Below are 16,438 nucleotides of genomic sequence, written 5' to 3'. Positions count from 1 at the left end.
GTGTGCGTGCGTGCGTGCGTTTTCTTTATGTATGCGAGTCTGGGTTGCTAAGAGGCGATGCTGCTGAAAACGGTGCTCTTAAACTTGTATCCAGCGCCATCTATGGATACATAGACATTACAGAGAGGAGCAGGTGAACATGCTAAAATTGAATTGTGACCTTTCACGTTTTCAATATTAAGAAAAATAATTGTATCCCAGATTGCAAGGTGATGTTGATTAAATGTTGAAATGTCATCAGAATCATCACTTCGGTTGAGATTGAATATTTAATGCTTAATATTGTTTGATCAATGTTGATAATCCATTGATTTATCTTGAAAAGACAAACATTGAATCAATGTTGATATCAAAGATTTTTGATCAGCTGAATTCCCCACTGATGGGTCTTCAACACTTAAATGCACATCAAAATGCTGGCTAAAGCTGACAGTTCTGCCAAGCAAATTTGCAAACTGTGGATGAAATAATATTCTTACACCCAATAGGTCATTATATTATTTTTTTATTGCATGTTAAAGTCAAAAGTCACAAAATCACCAAACTGGTATCGGTGTGTACATTGTAATCAGCTGGAACTAGTGCAGCATTTGCTTATGGAATGTGGGAGGAAAGAGAGGAAATGATCACAGTGATTGCAGTGGCTTAAATGCCACTTTCAGAGGACAGGTCCAGTGGTCCAGGATAATCAAGAACTGGCCAGTAGTGCAGAAAGAAGAAGCCGATGGCTGTGGTTGAGGCAGATGGACACAGCATGACCATACATACACTCTTTCAGGTCTTGTCTCTGTTCTCGTCTCCTCGTAATTGATTTCATGCCCTACACATGCACTGTAAACCCGGATAAGTAGAATTTACTTAAAAAAATCCAGGTAACTCGTTGCCTTAAAATTTTTAAGTAATGAAGCATTAGTTGAATAAGTGAACTGGACTACGTTCAATGTACTTGAGCCCATAATGGAATGGAATAGAATATTTAAGTTGAATGTACTAATAACCGAGTTACAGTGACTGAAGATACTTAGTTTAAACAATCATTCCCCACCCATTTATTTAACTCGGCTTGTTAAGTAAGCATTACTCCATTACCAATTCAACTAAATTGTATATTCTAACTGACCCAACTTATTTCTAACTCAAAATATGTCTTTCAATCAATAAAACCATGTAAAATACATAGATACAACTGACACATTAAACTGATCCAATTTTTTTATTGAACATGTCTTTTTTATTAGCAACAAAAGAAACAAAGCCATGACCTAATTCTATTTCCTCACTGATGGCATGAAAAGAAAAAAATATCTTCCTCTTTACCTCCAATCATATTGAATTACACCTCTCTAAATTAGGTTGACAAACTGGCAGGATAAAACTCAGCCCTGCTGAAGACTGGCATCTTAAAAGTTATACTTCAAAACTCAACATTTACTCTTCAAATTTGGTTGACAGACTGGCAAGAAAAAACTCAGCCCTGCTGAACACTGGCATCTTACATTTAACATATACAAATAACAAATCTGTACATGGAAAAACAAAAAAGTGTGTGAGAATAACATTAACTAAATAAGCTAACATTAGCTAAATAACAAAAACTTAAAGAGGCATGACAGTAGTTAACTAACAACGAATAAATAAATAAAAAAATCAAGAAATGAAAGCTAACTATGTTAGCTAGTGTGCAACAACTTACAAGGATGTTTGCAGTTCTCTGGCTAGCTGCTGCACCGTCTCAACTTTAGCTGTCTGGAAGCAACAGAGTAAAATGGTTCAGAGCGGACATATTAGCTCGGTATCAATTTAAAAGCATGTAGAGATTGCCTGGCCAGCAGTCTATTGTGTGAACGAGTACGTTACCCGGACACCGGGCGGACTCGAAGTGTACCCAAATAAGACGGTCGCCGGACACGTCGGAGCAAAGCTAAATTTATTTCAGTCAGTCGTAGTCACACAATAGAATCCGCTAACAAGGCAGCGGGTATTAGCGCCAACTTACCGGGACGTTAGATGTTCCGTGCGGAGCTAACGATCGCTGCTTCAGGTGTCTGGCTCAGCTCAACTTGCACTAGCTGTCTGGAAGCGAAATACAATTTCCGTTACGGGCGCTAGCTAACGTTACCAGTGAAGATATTCGTTAGCTAGGAGAGTGTGGGGCAGAGTTAGCTGGATAGCTACCCTGCTAATAACTAGCGAAGTTCATTTTTCAGTTTTTTTTAAATAACTACAGTACTATTGAAATGAAACTTTGATATATATATATCTGATAGATACTTTGAGTTATATCAAAGTATAATTTCTATAGTGTTGTCCCCATGAAAATATATAATAAAATATTTGTACAAATGTGAGGGGTGAACTCACTTTCGTGATATACTGCTAGCTAAGTTACATCAGCAAGCAGTCGGGACTGCAACGGCATGCCAGTGCCAGGTTCCCACTTACCGTTTTGTGGCTGAACTCGGTTTATTCACCGAAGGCTTCTAGCTTCGGTGAATGAACAACGTGCTTGCTGTAACGGCAATTTAGATACAGGTGTATTCCGTCTCAAATTTTGGCGGTTGTGACGTCAATGCGTTGCTATTTGTAAAGGCAAAACTTGATGATATTGAGTTGTTTGAGCTCAAACACATAATTACAATAAGATAGGCCATTAAAAAGTACAGTTTACTCAGAATTCTTAATTAATGTAAAGAAATAGTAGTACAAACTCAAAAACTTAACTTAACTTAACTTAAAAACACACTTACAATAAGAAAGGACATGAAAAAGTTAAGCTTAATCAGAATTAACTAGTAATGTCAACAAATTAGACACATTTAAGTAATATGAACTCAAGCTGTTTGAGTTGAATCAAAATCTGGGTTTACAGTGTGTTCCCTTGATTTGATCCCTTACTTAATGCTCCTGTGTTAGCTGTCTTGTGCTGGTTCATTTAGTTTCTTGCGGTGAGTTCCTGTCCGTAGTCATTGTAGGGTAGTCCAGTTATTTGTATTTAATCTCAATGTTTATCTTTTGTCTTGTCCAGTATAGTTAGTCTGTGTTTCTGTCCACCGGCAATATTTTTGACCTTGTCTTTAGTATTTTACCCCCTCGTGGGCTTTTGTTTTGTCCTTTTTGATGAAAGTATCAGAGCACCTGGGTCCTCTGTCTCCCCTCGATCATGAAGGTGTGTGTGGGGGGGTTTCTGTATGCGAGTCTGGGTTTCTAAGAGGTCAATGGATACATAGAGAGGAGCAGGCGAACGTCGTAAAAAAGTATTTATTCCCACTTGAACTTTGTTAATTGTGACCTTTCCCATTCAAGTTTTTAAAATTACGAAAACTAAACAATCTTTAAAATGATATGTATTGCATGTAAAGTTATAGAGAAGTTTAATTACATAATAGTGTTTTCTGTGACCAACAACTCCTTATTAATGTAAAAAGTTAAAAATCCAATGTATGATATACAAAATAATGACTTTAATTTTGCGCAACAAAACAAATACAAAACAGGCTTCACAAAAAAACACATAAATTCGACATTCTAAACTGACCAATAATGTTTCAAAATCTGGCTCATAGCCTTAATAATCAAATGCTCTATTAATACAATATATATTAAGTCAACATGTTTATTTAATAATGTCATAGCAACATAGAGTAGCATATAGGCTATGCGTAATAATATTAGATTCATGATTCAAACAGGTTAGTAATTGAAGGAATGTTAAAAATGCGAGTCCACAGGTGTTTACGTACAAGGCCTTATCACCCTACGCACCGACGCACAGAGATTCAACCCTGCGACGCAATTGTCCGGTGACGTCGGAGTGCGGCAACCAATCGCGGCGCGCGTAGTGTGTAGTAACACGTCACTCTTCCGAGCTTCAGGAACCGGCCGGGTTGTATCCTGCTCGACGAATTGCTGTTCACTTTCAATGTTATTTTAAATCATCTAATACTGTTCCTCGTCGATTAAGAAGGTACGTTCGTCGTTTTGTTTCGGGATTATTGTTGGCGTGTTATAATTTAACGTCGCAACCCGGATGGCGTTAGCGGAAGTCATGCTAATGTGTTAACATCTTATGTATTAGCGTTAGCGTTAACGTTATGGTTTGAGGTTGATCATTAAGAAAAATCTTGTTATAAGTGGTCTAGCTGGTTTATATTTTGCTTTTGAACCGGCTTAATGAATGTGAATGGGAATGTATGGAGCGAGTTTGACCACTGATATATAACTGTTTTCGTGACGTCACGTGAATATTGGTAAATAGTTTACAGTACATGTGTGTTCGAGCAAAACCTTAACGTTACAGTATACTATGTATTCAGTTTATGGTGATTTACAAGTGCCGGTGATGATCAAGCTGCTCAATGATCTGATGGTTTATTAAACGTTTGTATTCATTTAACATGTATGCCCCGTTTGTTTAGCGTTATTTTTATTTCGCTTTAAAATGTCCATAATGTTTAATGTCACGTGGAGAAGTGAGTTCATGTCTGTCTGAAAGATATTCAATTGCCAAACAGTGGATACAGGACCCTGTAAGATTTTGGACTGGCATTGCCAATGAACTCTCTAGTTTAGATCTAGCTCTATCAGATCAAATTCTCCTCTCCATGCTTTGTGTAATATTTGAAATAGATTTGTGATTAGTCAGCCACTTTTGTCTACAGGTGAGTATTTTGGGAGAGGCGTCGACCGATTTGGTTAAAAAAAACTTATCACAGATCTACGCATATCTCTGTTCAACAAGTTCTTTGTGACGTGTCGAGCTTGGCAGAGACAACCTTTTTTCTTTATCTGCAACTTTGTTTAAAATTATCCAGCTAGAACATATACAAAGAAAGGAATTTGTGCTCGCATTGCTGACATGGGCGATAAAATAGTCTCCGTCACTCTGGTATTTGTGTGTAATTATATTTATCCTACTCTTCCAGTTTGGTGCCACAGCCCACTAGGTGTGGTTTGAGGTTAAAAAGCCTCCCTGCTCATTGTCTGATCATTTTTCCTCTCTCTGGTCGTTCGCAGTTGTTCACACTGCCATGGCGACCTACCAAGAGTTCATCCAACAGAATGAAGATCGTGATGGAATACGATGCAGTTGGAACCTGTGGCCCTCCAGCCGACTGGAGGCCACACGGCTAGTGGTTCCTGTTTCCTGCCTCTACACACCTCTCAAAGAAAGACCCGACCTGCCGCCCGTGCAGTACGAGCCGGTGCTGTGTAGCCGGGCCAGCTGCAAAGCTGTACTCAACCCACTCTGGTAAGAACAGTGCGATCATTGCGTGTCAATATCATCTGGTGGTTTTGGAGTAATATCGGAGATTGTGATATTCAACTGGTTGATATTTGACCAGTTAATGGGTCTGAAGGGAACCTTGGATAACAAACCTTTGCTCCAGCAAAAGATCTGCTTGTTCAGACTCTCATGCTGTTTATTGATCATCTGATTTCACCAGTATTGGATGATTTCTGTTGTTTCGATTTTAGAACAATTCAGGTTTTTGCAACCTGCAATATGTTACTGAGCAAATACAAAAAATAATTTGCAGTGGTGAGCTTCTAATAATTTAGATTTTGAGCATGCGTGTATAGTTTTGTGGGACATGTCAGTCTGAAATCATTTTACTTTAACTAGATGGCAAAAGTTACAGATTGGAGCTTTTAGTTGAGAGGTTTTTATTTTAATTTAGTTTCCAGTCTTTCTTATGACATCACAAAAGCTTCTTTGAAATGTTAAGAGGCTGTTTATTTGCAGTGTCTGTTAATTGTATCAGATTAGTTCAGGTAATTCTTACGATTAAACGCTGTGACTAAAAGGAAGACTATTGTGTTCATTTATGTGCTGGTGACTTTGATTCAATATCTAATTGTTTCATCTATACAACTGGATGCTTTTTAACACCTTACAATTTCATTCTGTAGTCAAGTGGACTTCAGAGCAAAGATATGGGCCTGCAACTTCTGTTTCCAGAGGAACGCTGTGAGTATACAGGAGTTAAATAAACGTCAGATTCTGACTTCATCCCATGTGCCTCATCATAAATAATATGAATGTTTCTTTACAGTTCCCTCCATCATATGCTGGCATTTCAGATGTGAATCAGCCTGCCGAGCTCATGCCTCAGTTCTCCACCATCGAGTACATAGTGCAGGTAAATACATTTAAGCTGTGTACTCTGTACAGTATACAAACTGTGCAAACTCACAAATGAACTGCAACACCCTTAGCTCACAGATTATCTAAAGCAACCTTGAAGGTCTTGTCAAATCATATTGTCGCTATCAGTATGCAACAAAAAAAACCCACATTGCATTGAGTTTAAACTAATGCATTTCTCCTCAGCGTGGACCTCCAACACCCCTCATCTTCCTCTATGTGGTGGACACGTGTTTGGAAGAGGAAGACCTCCAAGCCCTGAAAGAATCCCTGCAGATGTCCCTCAGCCTACTGCCACCCAATGCCCTGGTGGGTCTCATAACATTCGGCCGCATGATTCAGGTCCATGAGCTCAGCTGCGAAGGTATCGCAAAGAGCTACGTTTTTCGAGGCACTAAAGAGCTCACACCTAAACAGATACAGGTCAGCGCTGTGATCTTTATTATTGTGAAGTCTCTAATGCATGCGGTGAGCTGGAATTTAAAACGCGTGTCGTGTATTCGCAGGAGATGCTGGGGTTGATGAAACCAGCCACCTCTGGACAGCAAGGCAAACCTCTAGCCCCTCATGATGATGCCGCTTCCTGTCGGTATGTGATGGTTGTCCATCATTACAACTGAAATATCTACGTGACCAAAGTTTTGTTTGCTTATGCTGTATTTCTGCATCTGTTTCAGATTTCTGCAGCCTGTGGAGAAAGTAGACATGAACCTAACCGACCTTCTGGGGGAATTGCAAAGAGACCCCTGGCCCGTTCCTCAGGGCAAGAGACCTCTCCGGTCCACGGGAATTGCCCTTTCCATTGCTGTGGGACTGCTTGAGGTACGACATGGAGATTGTTTGTTTACAGAATAGATCAGTTTAAGATGATGATATTTTGAACAGATCAATATGCATGTAAGAATCTGATATGCAAGAATCTGATTGACTCGCCTATATTTAAACAATGCATATTATTTTGTACAAGAGAATGCATTAGAGGTATATATCTATTCTTTTTTTAATACTTTTTTGCTATGGTTGCAACTGCACAAATTTTCAATGTGCCTGTAGAGTTGGCTGTTCTGGTCAAAGTCCAGGTGTGCTGTCATGTCATCAAAACAGTTGTACCTAGTACTCAACCAGTCAGCAGTCTTACATAATGCTGAAGATAACAGTCATACCACCTACTGCCCTTTGTTTGATAACAAGTCTAAAATAACTCTCCTTTCAAATTAAAAAAATGTTTATTTTTCTAAAATTGTATCTTACACACAAAGAATAATAAATATTTAAATATCGAACACTGTTTTCAGATTGTACTGTACTGTAACAGTTCTCTTGTTATTTTATAAATCCAACGTTGTCTTGTTTTTCTCTCTCTGTTACTCTTGTAGGGCACTTTTCCAAACACAGGTGCCCGTATCATGCTGTTCACCGGTGGCCCTCCAACTCAGGGGCCTGGTATGGTGGTGGGAGATGAACTCAAGACCCCCATTCGCTCCTGGCACGACATTCAGAAAGACAACGCTCGCCATCTGAAGAAGGCCACTAAGGTAATTTGGCAACCCTATTGTTATATGCGTTAAACAGTTGTTTTGATTTGCAAACAAGCTAATTTGTGATATTTGTTTAGTATTACGAGGCTCTGTCGAACCGTGCCGCGGTAAACGGACATGGTGTTGATATCTACGCCTGTGCGCTGGATCAGACGGGACTGCTGGAGATGAAATGTCTGGCTAACTTCACAGGGTGAGAATGATTGATTTACATTTACGGTTCTCATTATGAACAGGTGTTTGCTTTAATGGCAAATAATTCCAGTCCTGCTACCTGTGGCTAACGTATAATTTCTTGTGTTTTAGGGGACACATTGTCATGGGCGATTCTTTCAATACATCTCTGTTCAAGCAGACCTTTCAGAGAGTCTTCAGCAAAGACTACAGCGGAGAGTTTCGCATGGCGTTTGGTGGCACTTTGGAAGTGAAGGTATAGTTTGAAGATGATAACTAAAGTTGAACCCAAATGTTTCTAAAGTTCCTGCAAACACCTAAACCCATGTGTATTTCCTGTTCAGACTTCGAGAGAGCTGAAGGTAGCCGGTGCAATTGGGCCATGTGTGTCGCTCAACACCAAAGGGCCATCTGTTTCAGACAATGTGAGTAACTTTGATATTTTTTAGAAATAAAGATGAACTGTATCCACATTGTACACATTTGTGACCATGTTCTCTCATTTGTTTTTAGGAAATGGGTGTAGGAGGAACATGCCAGTGGAAGATTTGTAGTCTAACGCCCGCCACCACCGTAGCTTTATACTTTGAAGTAGTTAACCAGGTATGTTGCTTGATAGTTTTTTTTAGAATCTGTCTTTTGTACGTGTGTAGAGGTTCTCAGCGTTTGGGTGTGTGAGATTTTAAATATTTACATAAACATAATGTCCGTATTCTGTGTTTGTATAGCACAACGCCCCTATCCCACAGGGTGGAAGAGGAGCTATTCAGTTTGTTACACAATATCAGCACTCAAACACTCAGCGGCGGATCCGCGTCACCACCATTGCCAGGAAGTAAGTCTGCGTTTTGCCAGATTATTTCTATTGTATTCCAATAAGCTTGTCTTTTTGTTGATAGACTTTGCTGTAGGCATTGATGGTATCTAATGTCAATACGTATGATGTGTCCTATTATTGCGTTTGCTTTAGCTTAAAATATATTTAGCTGCGTAAAGTGTGTGTCGTTTACACCTTGAATAGCTCTTGAATAGCCAAAATTCTTGAGTGCGCAGTTTGCGCGTCATTCATACCCAACCAACCGGTTCTTATTTGTCATACCTAGCTGGGCTGACGCACAGTCACAGATCCAGCACATCGAGTCGTCATTTGATCAGGAGGCCTCTGCCGTATTAATGGCCCGGCTTGGCGTATTCAGGGCGGAATCAGAGGAGGGGCCTGATGTACTACGCTGGCTCGACAGGCAGCTCATTCGCTTGGTGGGTGTCAGATATATCTGTTGTCTAATTTTCTCTTTGAACAGGAAATGTTGGTAAAACTGCGTTGTTTATAACTTTCCAGTTTACACATTTCTAAGACACATTTGGATTGTCAAACATTTTTTGTTAATTAATGATACCTAGGTCATTGAAATGCGGCTTTATATTAAATTTTCCAATGTTCTGTTTGGTTTCAGTGTCAGAAGTTTGGACAGTTCAACAAAGATGACCCGAACTCATTCAAACTCTCTGAGTCTCTCTCGCTTTACCCACAGGTAAAACCTTCAGACTCTTAACTTTTGGAGGCTTAATAACAAACAGCTGTGATTCTCTACTTCTGAGGTTGATGCCTGTGGTCTGCAGTTTTTAATATTAAATGTTTCTCTCTCTAGTTCATGTTCCACTTGAGAAGATCACCGTTCCTGCAGGTGTTTAATAACAGTCCAGACGAGTCGTCCTACTACAGGCATCATTTTGTGCGACAGGATTTGACACAGTCGCTCATCATGGTCCAGCCAATACTTTACTCATACTCATTCTACGGTCCTCCAGAGGTGAATATACCATCTGTTCATCCATTATTACGGCACAAAATAATAGTTTTGTTTAAATGTTACTTATCCTGTTTCCTTGTGATCCAGCCCGTTCTTCTGGACAGCAGTAGTATCCTTCCAGACCGCATTCTGTTGATGGACACTTTCTTCCAGTTGGTGATCTTCCATGGAGAGGTGAAGAGATATAAAAATAAATGCAATATCCATTCTATACTATAAGTGGTTTACAGTGACTGGACTCTTCAGGGTATTTACTGGTTTTATTGTCTTCACAGACCATTGCTCAGTGGAGGAAGGCAGGTTATCAGGAGATACCAGAGTATGAGAACTTTAAACAGCTTCTTCAAGCCCCTCTGGATGATGCTCAGGAGATCCTTCAGACACGCTTCCCCATGCCCAGATACATCGACACCGAGCACGGAGGTTCACAGGCCCGTTTCCTTCTGTCTAAAGTCAATCCATCCCAGACCCACAACAACCTCTATGCTTGGGGCCAGGTACAAACCCTTAGTTACTTTTATGCTGTATATCTGAATTTTGCTCTTAGAATGGATTTTTATTGCAGAATGCCTGTTTTTTTTTATACAGCTACTATTATCTTTTTAAAAATCTAAACTTTTATATTTTCAATTTTTCTTGTAGGAGTCAGGCGCACCAATTCTCACCGATGATGTTAGTCTACAAGTTTTCATGGACCATCTCAAGAAACTGGCTGTTTCCAGCTCTGCTTAAATTTTCCACTGGCTGGTGAAGAATGTAAATTTAGAGTGGAAAGAACATTTGACTTTCCTTTCTGGAAAAATCTATGTCCATGACCGACCGTTGTTCCTTGACCAACCCTTGTTCCATAACCATCTCTGACGCTGCGAAATGCATCTCCATCTTTGTTAAAGGCCCTCCAGAGAAATGCTTGTTTGATGTGTACGGTTCTTACCCACATAAGTAATTATAATTGTTTAATTCGTGTTTGTTTGTTTTCTGTTTTTGGATTTGTCCGTCTTATTTGCTTATTTAATTAATTTAGTTTGTTTGGTGTTTGTCTAACAAAAAAGTGTTACTTTTAAACGGTAAAACAATAAGCTTTGAAAAATGTCAGAGTTTCCCAAAGAAAGGATTGTCTTCTGCCCTCGTGTTGCTTGTGTAAGTCTGTCTCAAGCATGTTTAGACTGAAGTTTCCATTAAGGCTTATTTGTTTTATTTTGCATTGCACAGATCACAAACTGTTCTGTTCATGTTTGCTACTAGTGTTTCACACAGCTCCATTGCTTTAATAAGAATAATTTTGTATGTAAAGAATTTGAATTGAGACCCGTGACCCACATTCCAGTTTAATCTTGATTTACAAATATGAACTAATGCTATGCATATTATTTATAGTCAGAATCTCTTGTAGGTTTATTTCATTTCAAAAGTAAAGATGAAGATGAGCTGAATGTTCATACTATGATCTTGCATTAAATTAAACCATTACAAATCAACACGACTGAAACGTTTATTGATTGCTGTGTATGATAATGATTGTGCCAAGTGCTGTCACCGAACCAGGAACATACTGTGCCCTGTGATGAAAGAGGCCCACTATGTGCATTTATGCCGTAAGATGCATGGGGGCCTTCATTGTAATGTCCTAGTCCTCATTAATTGTAGTGGCTGCCATTAAGATGATGTACGTTTCAAAAAGACATCTTTGATTTAAATTTATTCTTGAATAGGTCTGGTGATGTTTTATTATTTGGAATAAAAAATGAGTTATTTTATTCGTTCTCATCAAATTATCATATTAAATTCATTAGTTTGTTATACAATTACTATTATAAAAGAATTGAAATGCCATGTGAATGTAGGACTGTAAGACAAAGCAGTGGAGAGTTCTGAACACTGCAGTGTGCTTCAGACACGCCATCTGGTGGACATCATAAGTTACCATTTGCTATTCATTATTGTCAGTTTTCTTCTCATATTTATTTTTGATCTTTCTTGTGTTATGGAGCATTTGAAATGTTTGGAAGTCTTTTGCGAGCTATTTGTTTAGATTTAGGATTAAAACGTGACAGCTATCTGACCAATAAGAAACGAAGGTCTGGCCTGATGCTTTCTGATTCGTCACTTTCTCTAAGAAGGAAGTGACGACGCACCAGCGCAGACTTTTCTAAAATGGCGGCGCCCTTGTGATTGTTGCGCACAATTTACATGAAATTCAATTTTTGTAATATTATATTGCAGTTATGTCGCTAGATCCCGTCAGGTGGAATAAGCGTGCGTCACTGCTGTATGCAGTTGGAGTTTGGACTATGTTTGGTTGTTACGGGTATTACAGATACACTCATAAAGACGACCCCCAAGGTGAGTGATAATACAGAGCCAAATAACTTAAGAGTCTGTCATTTGTGATGGTACTAATGTTGATATTATTTTATCAGTAAAGTATTATGTGATGTAATGAAACGATGTCCTTAATTATTTCACTGCAGTATCTTTAGATGTAATAAACGATAAGGCACTGTCACTCTTTCTAATGGAGATAAAATAACGAATTTGGTTAAAAATGAGAAATAAAAACTGTTCATCATGTTTTTATTGTGCATTCCAATTCTAATCAATCAAACTGCAGTTGGTTTGTTTTGATTCAAGCCGTAATATCTCATCTTTGAACCAAACTCTTGAAATATTTGACTCAAATAATTGAATGCATTTAGGTGTGATATTGTAAGCAATGTTCTGTTGTTTTCTTTTTAGTTGAAATGCCTATCGAAGAAGAAGAAGATAACAGGCCCAATGTAGAGAAATATGAAACGATACACACGAAAACCACGGTTGTCTACAAGGAGAATTTTGTGCCGTATTCCACGAGGCTATTAAACCTCTTCAGATCTTCAAATGAAAGTTCTCCTGATGGTCAAAGTCATGAAGAACAAAAATAAGACGACAGCGTTTCCTGAAAAAAACATGTATTAACAAAACTGTCAAGTTGAAATGGTGAAATTAATCTTTTGGAGCAAGTCACTTGAAGAACGTGAAATACACCAGTGCTTAGATGGGTGCAAAGAAGCCCCTGACACCAAAATGGACACGGATGATCATTTTTGAGTTGAGCAACACCTGGTGAAAAGAGAATTGGTTTGTCATTTTCTCTGTTTTATGTTAGAAGTACCAACAGGTTACCGTCAACTTTAACAGTTAAAAATGCGAGTTTTATATCTTGTTGAATGAAAACTCTGAAATACCAGGCATTTCATTAAACGTGCTGGAAATAAAAAATCGTTTTGAAACCGCCATGGACTTATACTGACATTAAAATCATATTAAATTACTGAGGAATAATGCCAGAAATCATTGTAAGCTTTCTCAATAAACTTACAAACTGGATAATTCTGAACTTTTGTTGGTCTTTACATTTTTTCTTTTTGTAAGTGATCACATCAAAGGGTTGTTTAAGTCTTTTCATGTAAGCTTTCGATTTTAATGGTAAATTGGTGAAGCTTTTCCAACATATTTTCTCAGAAATGATCCCATGAATTGAGATTTCAGGCCGCGAGTCGGCAGTAGCGTCAAACTTCCTCGTAAACCCGGAAGTTCAAGTGTTCCGGTGTAACACGTGACTGGAGATCACAACAACAATGAAGGCGATCATTCAAAGAGTAACGAAGGCAAGCGTGACGGGTATGAAGTAAAGCTCTTCAGAAATCTGTTTAGCAACAGGGCTTACATTCAATATTTGTTGTTTCATTCATTCATTTAAACAACAATGAGAGTCGCGTTCAGTAAATCCCTTCATGCTTGTTCAATGTTTCAAAACGTAATAAACTAAATTTCTGAATGAACCTTTGAATTCACACACAGGGAAAACATTTAAAGTCTAAACATGTCATGTTTCAAGACATTTAGACAACAGATCAATAACAGTATGTGTTGATGTGTTTGTTGAAGTAGCAAGTTTTACGCCACGCACACAATTTATGACGTTGCTGTAATTATGACGTTGCTGTTCACGTGTTGTTCCAAAATAGTTGGCGAGGCGCAAATCAGCTCCATAGGTCGAGGCCTCTGCGTGTTATTGGGCATCTCAGTAGAGGACACACAGAAGGATGTTGACTACATGTAAGTTCATGTCAGATCCTATTGAATAGTGCACACTCAGTAGTGCTTGCATAGTGCATACTATAAAGCATAAGTACCCAACACAATATTTGTCATGAGTTGAATTACAGTCAAGTGATGTGTACGCTGTTATTTTTCAGGGTACGGAAGATTCTGAACCTGCGCGTGTTTGAGGATGAGAACGGCCGGGCGTGGAGCCACAGTGTTATGGACCGAGAGCTGGAGGTGTTGTGTGTGAGTCAGTTTACTCTGCAGTGTATACTCAAGGGAAATAAACCAGACTTCCACTCCGCCATGCCAGCTGAGCTGGCCCAGCCTTTCTACAACAACATTCTGGAGCAGCTGAGGCAAGCATACAAACCAGAACTTATCAAAGGTGACCTTAGACATACACGGATGCTTGAAGATGTGTTCACCCAAAATGACTTTCTTGCTCGTTCTCTTCTGCTCCAAAGTCCTTTCTTTCTTTATGCCTACAATCCCTTTGTGTTAATTTGTTGTAGATGGGCAGTTTGGTGCATATATGCAGGTTCACATTCAAAACGATGGACCTGTGACCATTCAACTGGAATCTCCTAGAGGTACCACAGACCCCAGACAGGTATCCGGCTTTAATTCATTGCGAAATAAATCAATAATAAATAAAAATATGTTCCATTATATAATAAAGTCATTTGTTTGATTCAACATTTGTTTTTCAGTATCCTCTGCCTTTAAAATGATTCTCTACAGAAATGATAACTTCCCCATTATTACCAAATACTTCATGAAATACTGCAGTACAAATCTAAAATCTCTTTATCTCTCGCTCAAGCTGTTTAAACAAGAAAAGCAACAGCAGAGAAGAGAGAAAACACGGTCAAAAGGCCCATCAGAGGCTGGCAGAGAGAAGGGAACGTCACACACTAAAGCGGACCCCAGCGCTAGCATTGGAGCTGAGGGGGACATATCATCTGAACCGCAACAGTAGAATACCTCAAGGTAAACTTTGCAGCTTTGAAACTTGTCTTACATAACATTAGTTTGATATTGGTCGTAAGTTTATAACGAACATGGCTTTTATTCCCAGGGGGTGTAAAGAAAGACTCATAAAATATATACCTCAAAGACCTTCTTTGTGGGTCTGTGAAATGCATAATTTCCCATTATAAATGTGCTTATGATATGTCAAAATATAACTAATAGTTTAATTTAAATGAAAAGTTGCTTTTTGATCATCTGGTTTTCAGGATTTTAACAGTGTTTTCCTTTGTTGTTATTTTAGGACTTTGCAGTTGGCAGATCTGTTCAGCTTCCAGAGGAATTCTGCAGTTCTCAGGAACATCTCTCAGTGTGGTCCCAATTCAACCATTTTTTATTTTTGTCTCATCACGCTCTCAGTCTGCTTTGCAGTACCGCATGCAGCCTTATTTTCTTCTGAAACTTGGATTGTACATAAACACAAAACATGTGGCAGCTCCGCAATTATCAGTAAAAAATCCATTCGCATCAATTTGAAAAGTATATCTATATAGCATTTAATTTATTTAAGTGTATACATCTATGTGATGTTTTAACAAAAACTGTGAACAGATATATGGGCATTTCCAACGTTATGGATGTGATGTTTTGCATTATGGATGTGACATAAAAATGCTCAGAGAATGAATTTGTAATGACAATATTGAACCATCTGTTTATATTTTACTAAACCCTTGTTGATGAACAAAATTTCTATTTAAAAAAAGGGGAAAAAACATGTGTTATGGATGTTACAAAAAAGGGACACGTTTTTTGGGAGTCGACAAACTTTGTAGGATTTCTGTGAAATAAAATGCACAATCGTGAAGCAATAATACCCAATTAATGGAGAAGTGATTCCTCTTTTTAGAACATAAAATAGTTACTTTATTTTAATTTTCAGGTTTTCATTTTTGAGGAATATGTAGCGTTATGGATGTGACAATCCTGAAAATGGCTCCGGACTATGAAAAATCATAAACGTAAAACAAATACTAGAGATCTCACATGGGTATTTGAACCACCAAATGTTAATATCTGTGCTGTAACATCTATTTTCTTAATGGTAAGCTTGACATTTCTCATATACTTATCTGGCATATTTTAAACACGGATCATAGCTTTCCTGTTTTTATATAATTGCACAACATTTGAAGACTTTAGAATGGAGCTTGAATCGTAATTCAAGTATTTTTTTCATTACTTTGCAAAGATACAGAGGTGACTTCCAGAATCCGGTGGCAGTGATTAAAAAACATTTGTAATGAGATGAGGTCACACTAGAGTTATCTCTACTAGACTAGTGTGTGAACAGCTCACAAAGGAGCTTTTGTGTGGTGTTTTACTGCATGTGTAAGTAGGCAAATGAAAACGAGGATTATTCTCAAATGTGAAAAAAACATCTGCGTGCGAGTACAATTTGTACTAACATAAACAGTTTAACAGTATCAGAACTGTTGTACAGTGCTCTAGCAGTGAATATAATATCGTCTTTCTTAAAAAAAATCTAAAATTCATAAAGTGAGAGTCATTTAACCTGCTGTCTAGTCTGCATAATAGAATCAATGAATTGCATATGAATAAATAATGAATTTCCTTTATATGCCACTAAAGATGCGCTCGCGTCAGTCACGTGATTAGCGCTCGTCCTCTGTGACGCGCTTTTGTCAAAT

At 38.3% G+C, this 16,438-nt stretch overlaps 3 protein-coding genes across 4 annotated transcripts; all 3 read left to right on the top strand.

The window, feature by feature from the left end:
* The first annotated feature begins 3,773 nt into the window (after positions 1 to 3,773).
* Positions 3,774 to 11,423, top strand: sec23b (SEC23 homolog B, coat complex II component). Its single transcript, XM_079460234.1, has 19 exons — positions 3,774 to 3,964; positions 5,014 to 5,248; positions 5,911 to 5,968; positions 6,054 to 6,140; positions 6,332 to 6,568; positions 6,652 to 6,734; positions 6,823 to 6,967; positions 7,522 to 7,680; positions 7,761 to 7,876; positions 7,990 to 8,113; positions 8,202 to 8,282; positions 8,371 to 8,460; positions 8,586 to 8,692; positions 8,961 to 9,114; positions 9,312 to 9,389; positions 9,507 to 9,668; positions 9,756 to 9,842; positions 9,944 to 10,165; positions 10,311 to 11,423. Exons 2-19 carry the CDS (start codon positions 5,028 to 5,030, stop codon positions 10,398 to 10,400), a joined length of 2,301 nt encoding a protein of 766 aa, XP_079316360.1. The 5' UTR covers positions 3,774 to 3,964; positions 5,014 to 5,027; the 3' UTR covers positions 10,401 to 11,423.
* Positions 11,424 to 11,814: 391 nt separating this feature from the next.
* Positions 11,815 to 13,036, top strand: LOC306896952 (small integral membrane protein 26-like). The gene is made up of 2 exons (XM_079461362.1): positions 11,815 to 12,011; positions 12,405 to 13,036. The coding sequence occupies exons 1-2, from the start codon at positions 11,894 to 11,896 to the stop codon at positions 12,587 to 12,589; spliced, it is 303 nt and encodes a 100-aa protein (XP_079317488.1). The 5' UTR covers positions 11,815 to 11,893; the 3' UTR covers positions 12,590 to 13,036.
* Positions 13,037 to 13,199: 163 nt separating this feature from the next.
* Positions 13,200 to 16,375, top strand: dtd1 (D-aminoacyl-tRNA deacylase 1). Of its 2 annotated transcripts, none has more exons than XM_079461198.1 (6): positions 13,200 to 13,328; positions 13,676 to 13,766; positions 13,907 to 14,142; positions 14,270 to 14,367; positions 14,581 to 14,747; positions 15,031 to 16,375. In XM_079461198.1, exons 1-5 carry the CDS (start codon positions 13,286 to 13,288, stop codon positions 14,734 to 14,736), a joined length of 624 nt encoding a protein of 207 aa, XP_079317324.1. In that variant the 5' UTR covers positions 13,200 to 13,285; the 3' UTR covers positions 14,737 to 14,747; positions 15,031 to 16,375. The 2 variants fall into 2 exon arrangements, with proteins under 2 accessions (XP_079317324.1, XP_079317325.1); XM_079461199.1 differs by having other exon boundaries at positions 13,294 to 13,570; positions 15,031 to 15,606.
* Positions 16,376 to 16,438: the final 63 nt, after the last annotated feature.

The sequence above is a fragment of the Barbatula barbatula genome (genome assembly GCF_947034865.1).
Source record: "Barbatula barbatula genome assembly, chromosome: 7".
NCBI lineage: Eukaryota > Metazoa > Chordata > Actinopteri > Cypriniformes > Nemacheilidae > Barbatula > Barbatula barbatula.
The sequence above is the reverse complement of the archived record's forward strand: the minus strand, read 5'-3'. Positions and strand labels throughout refer to the sequence as shown.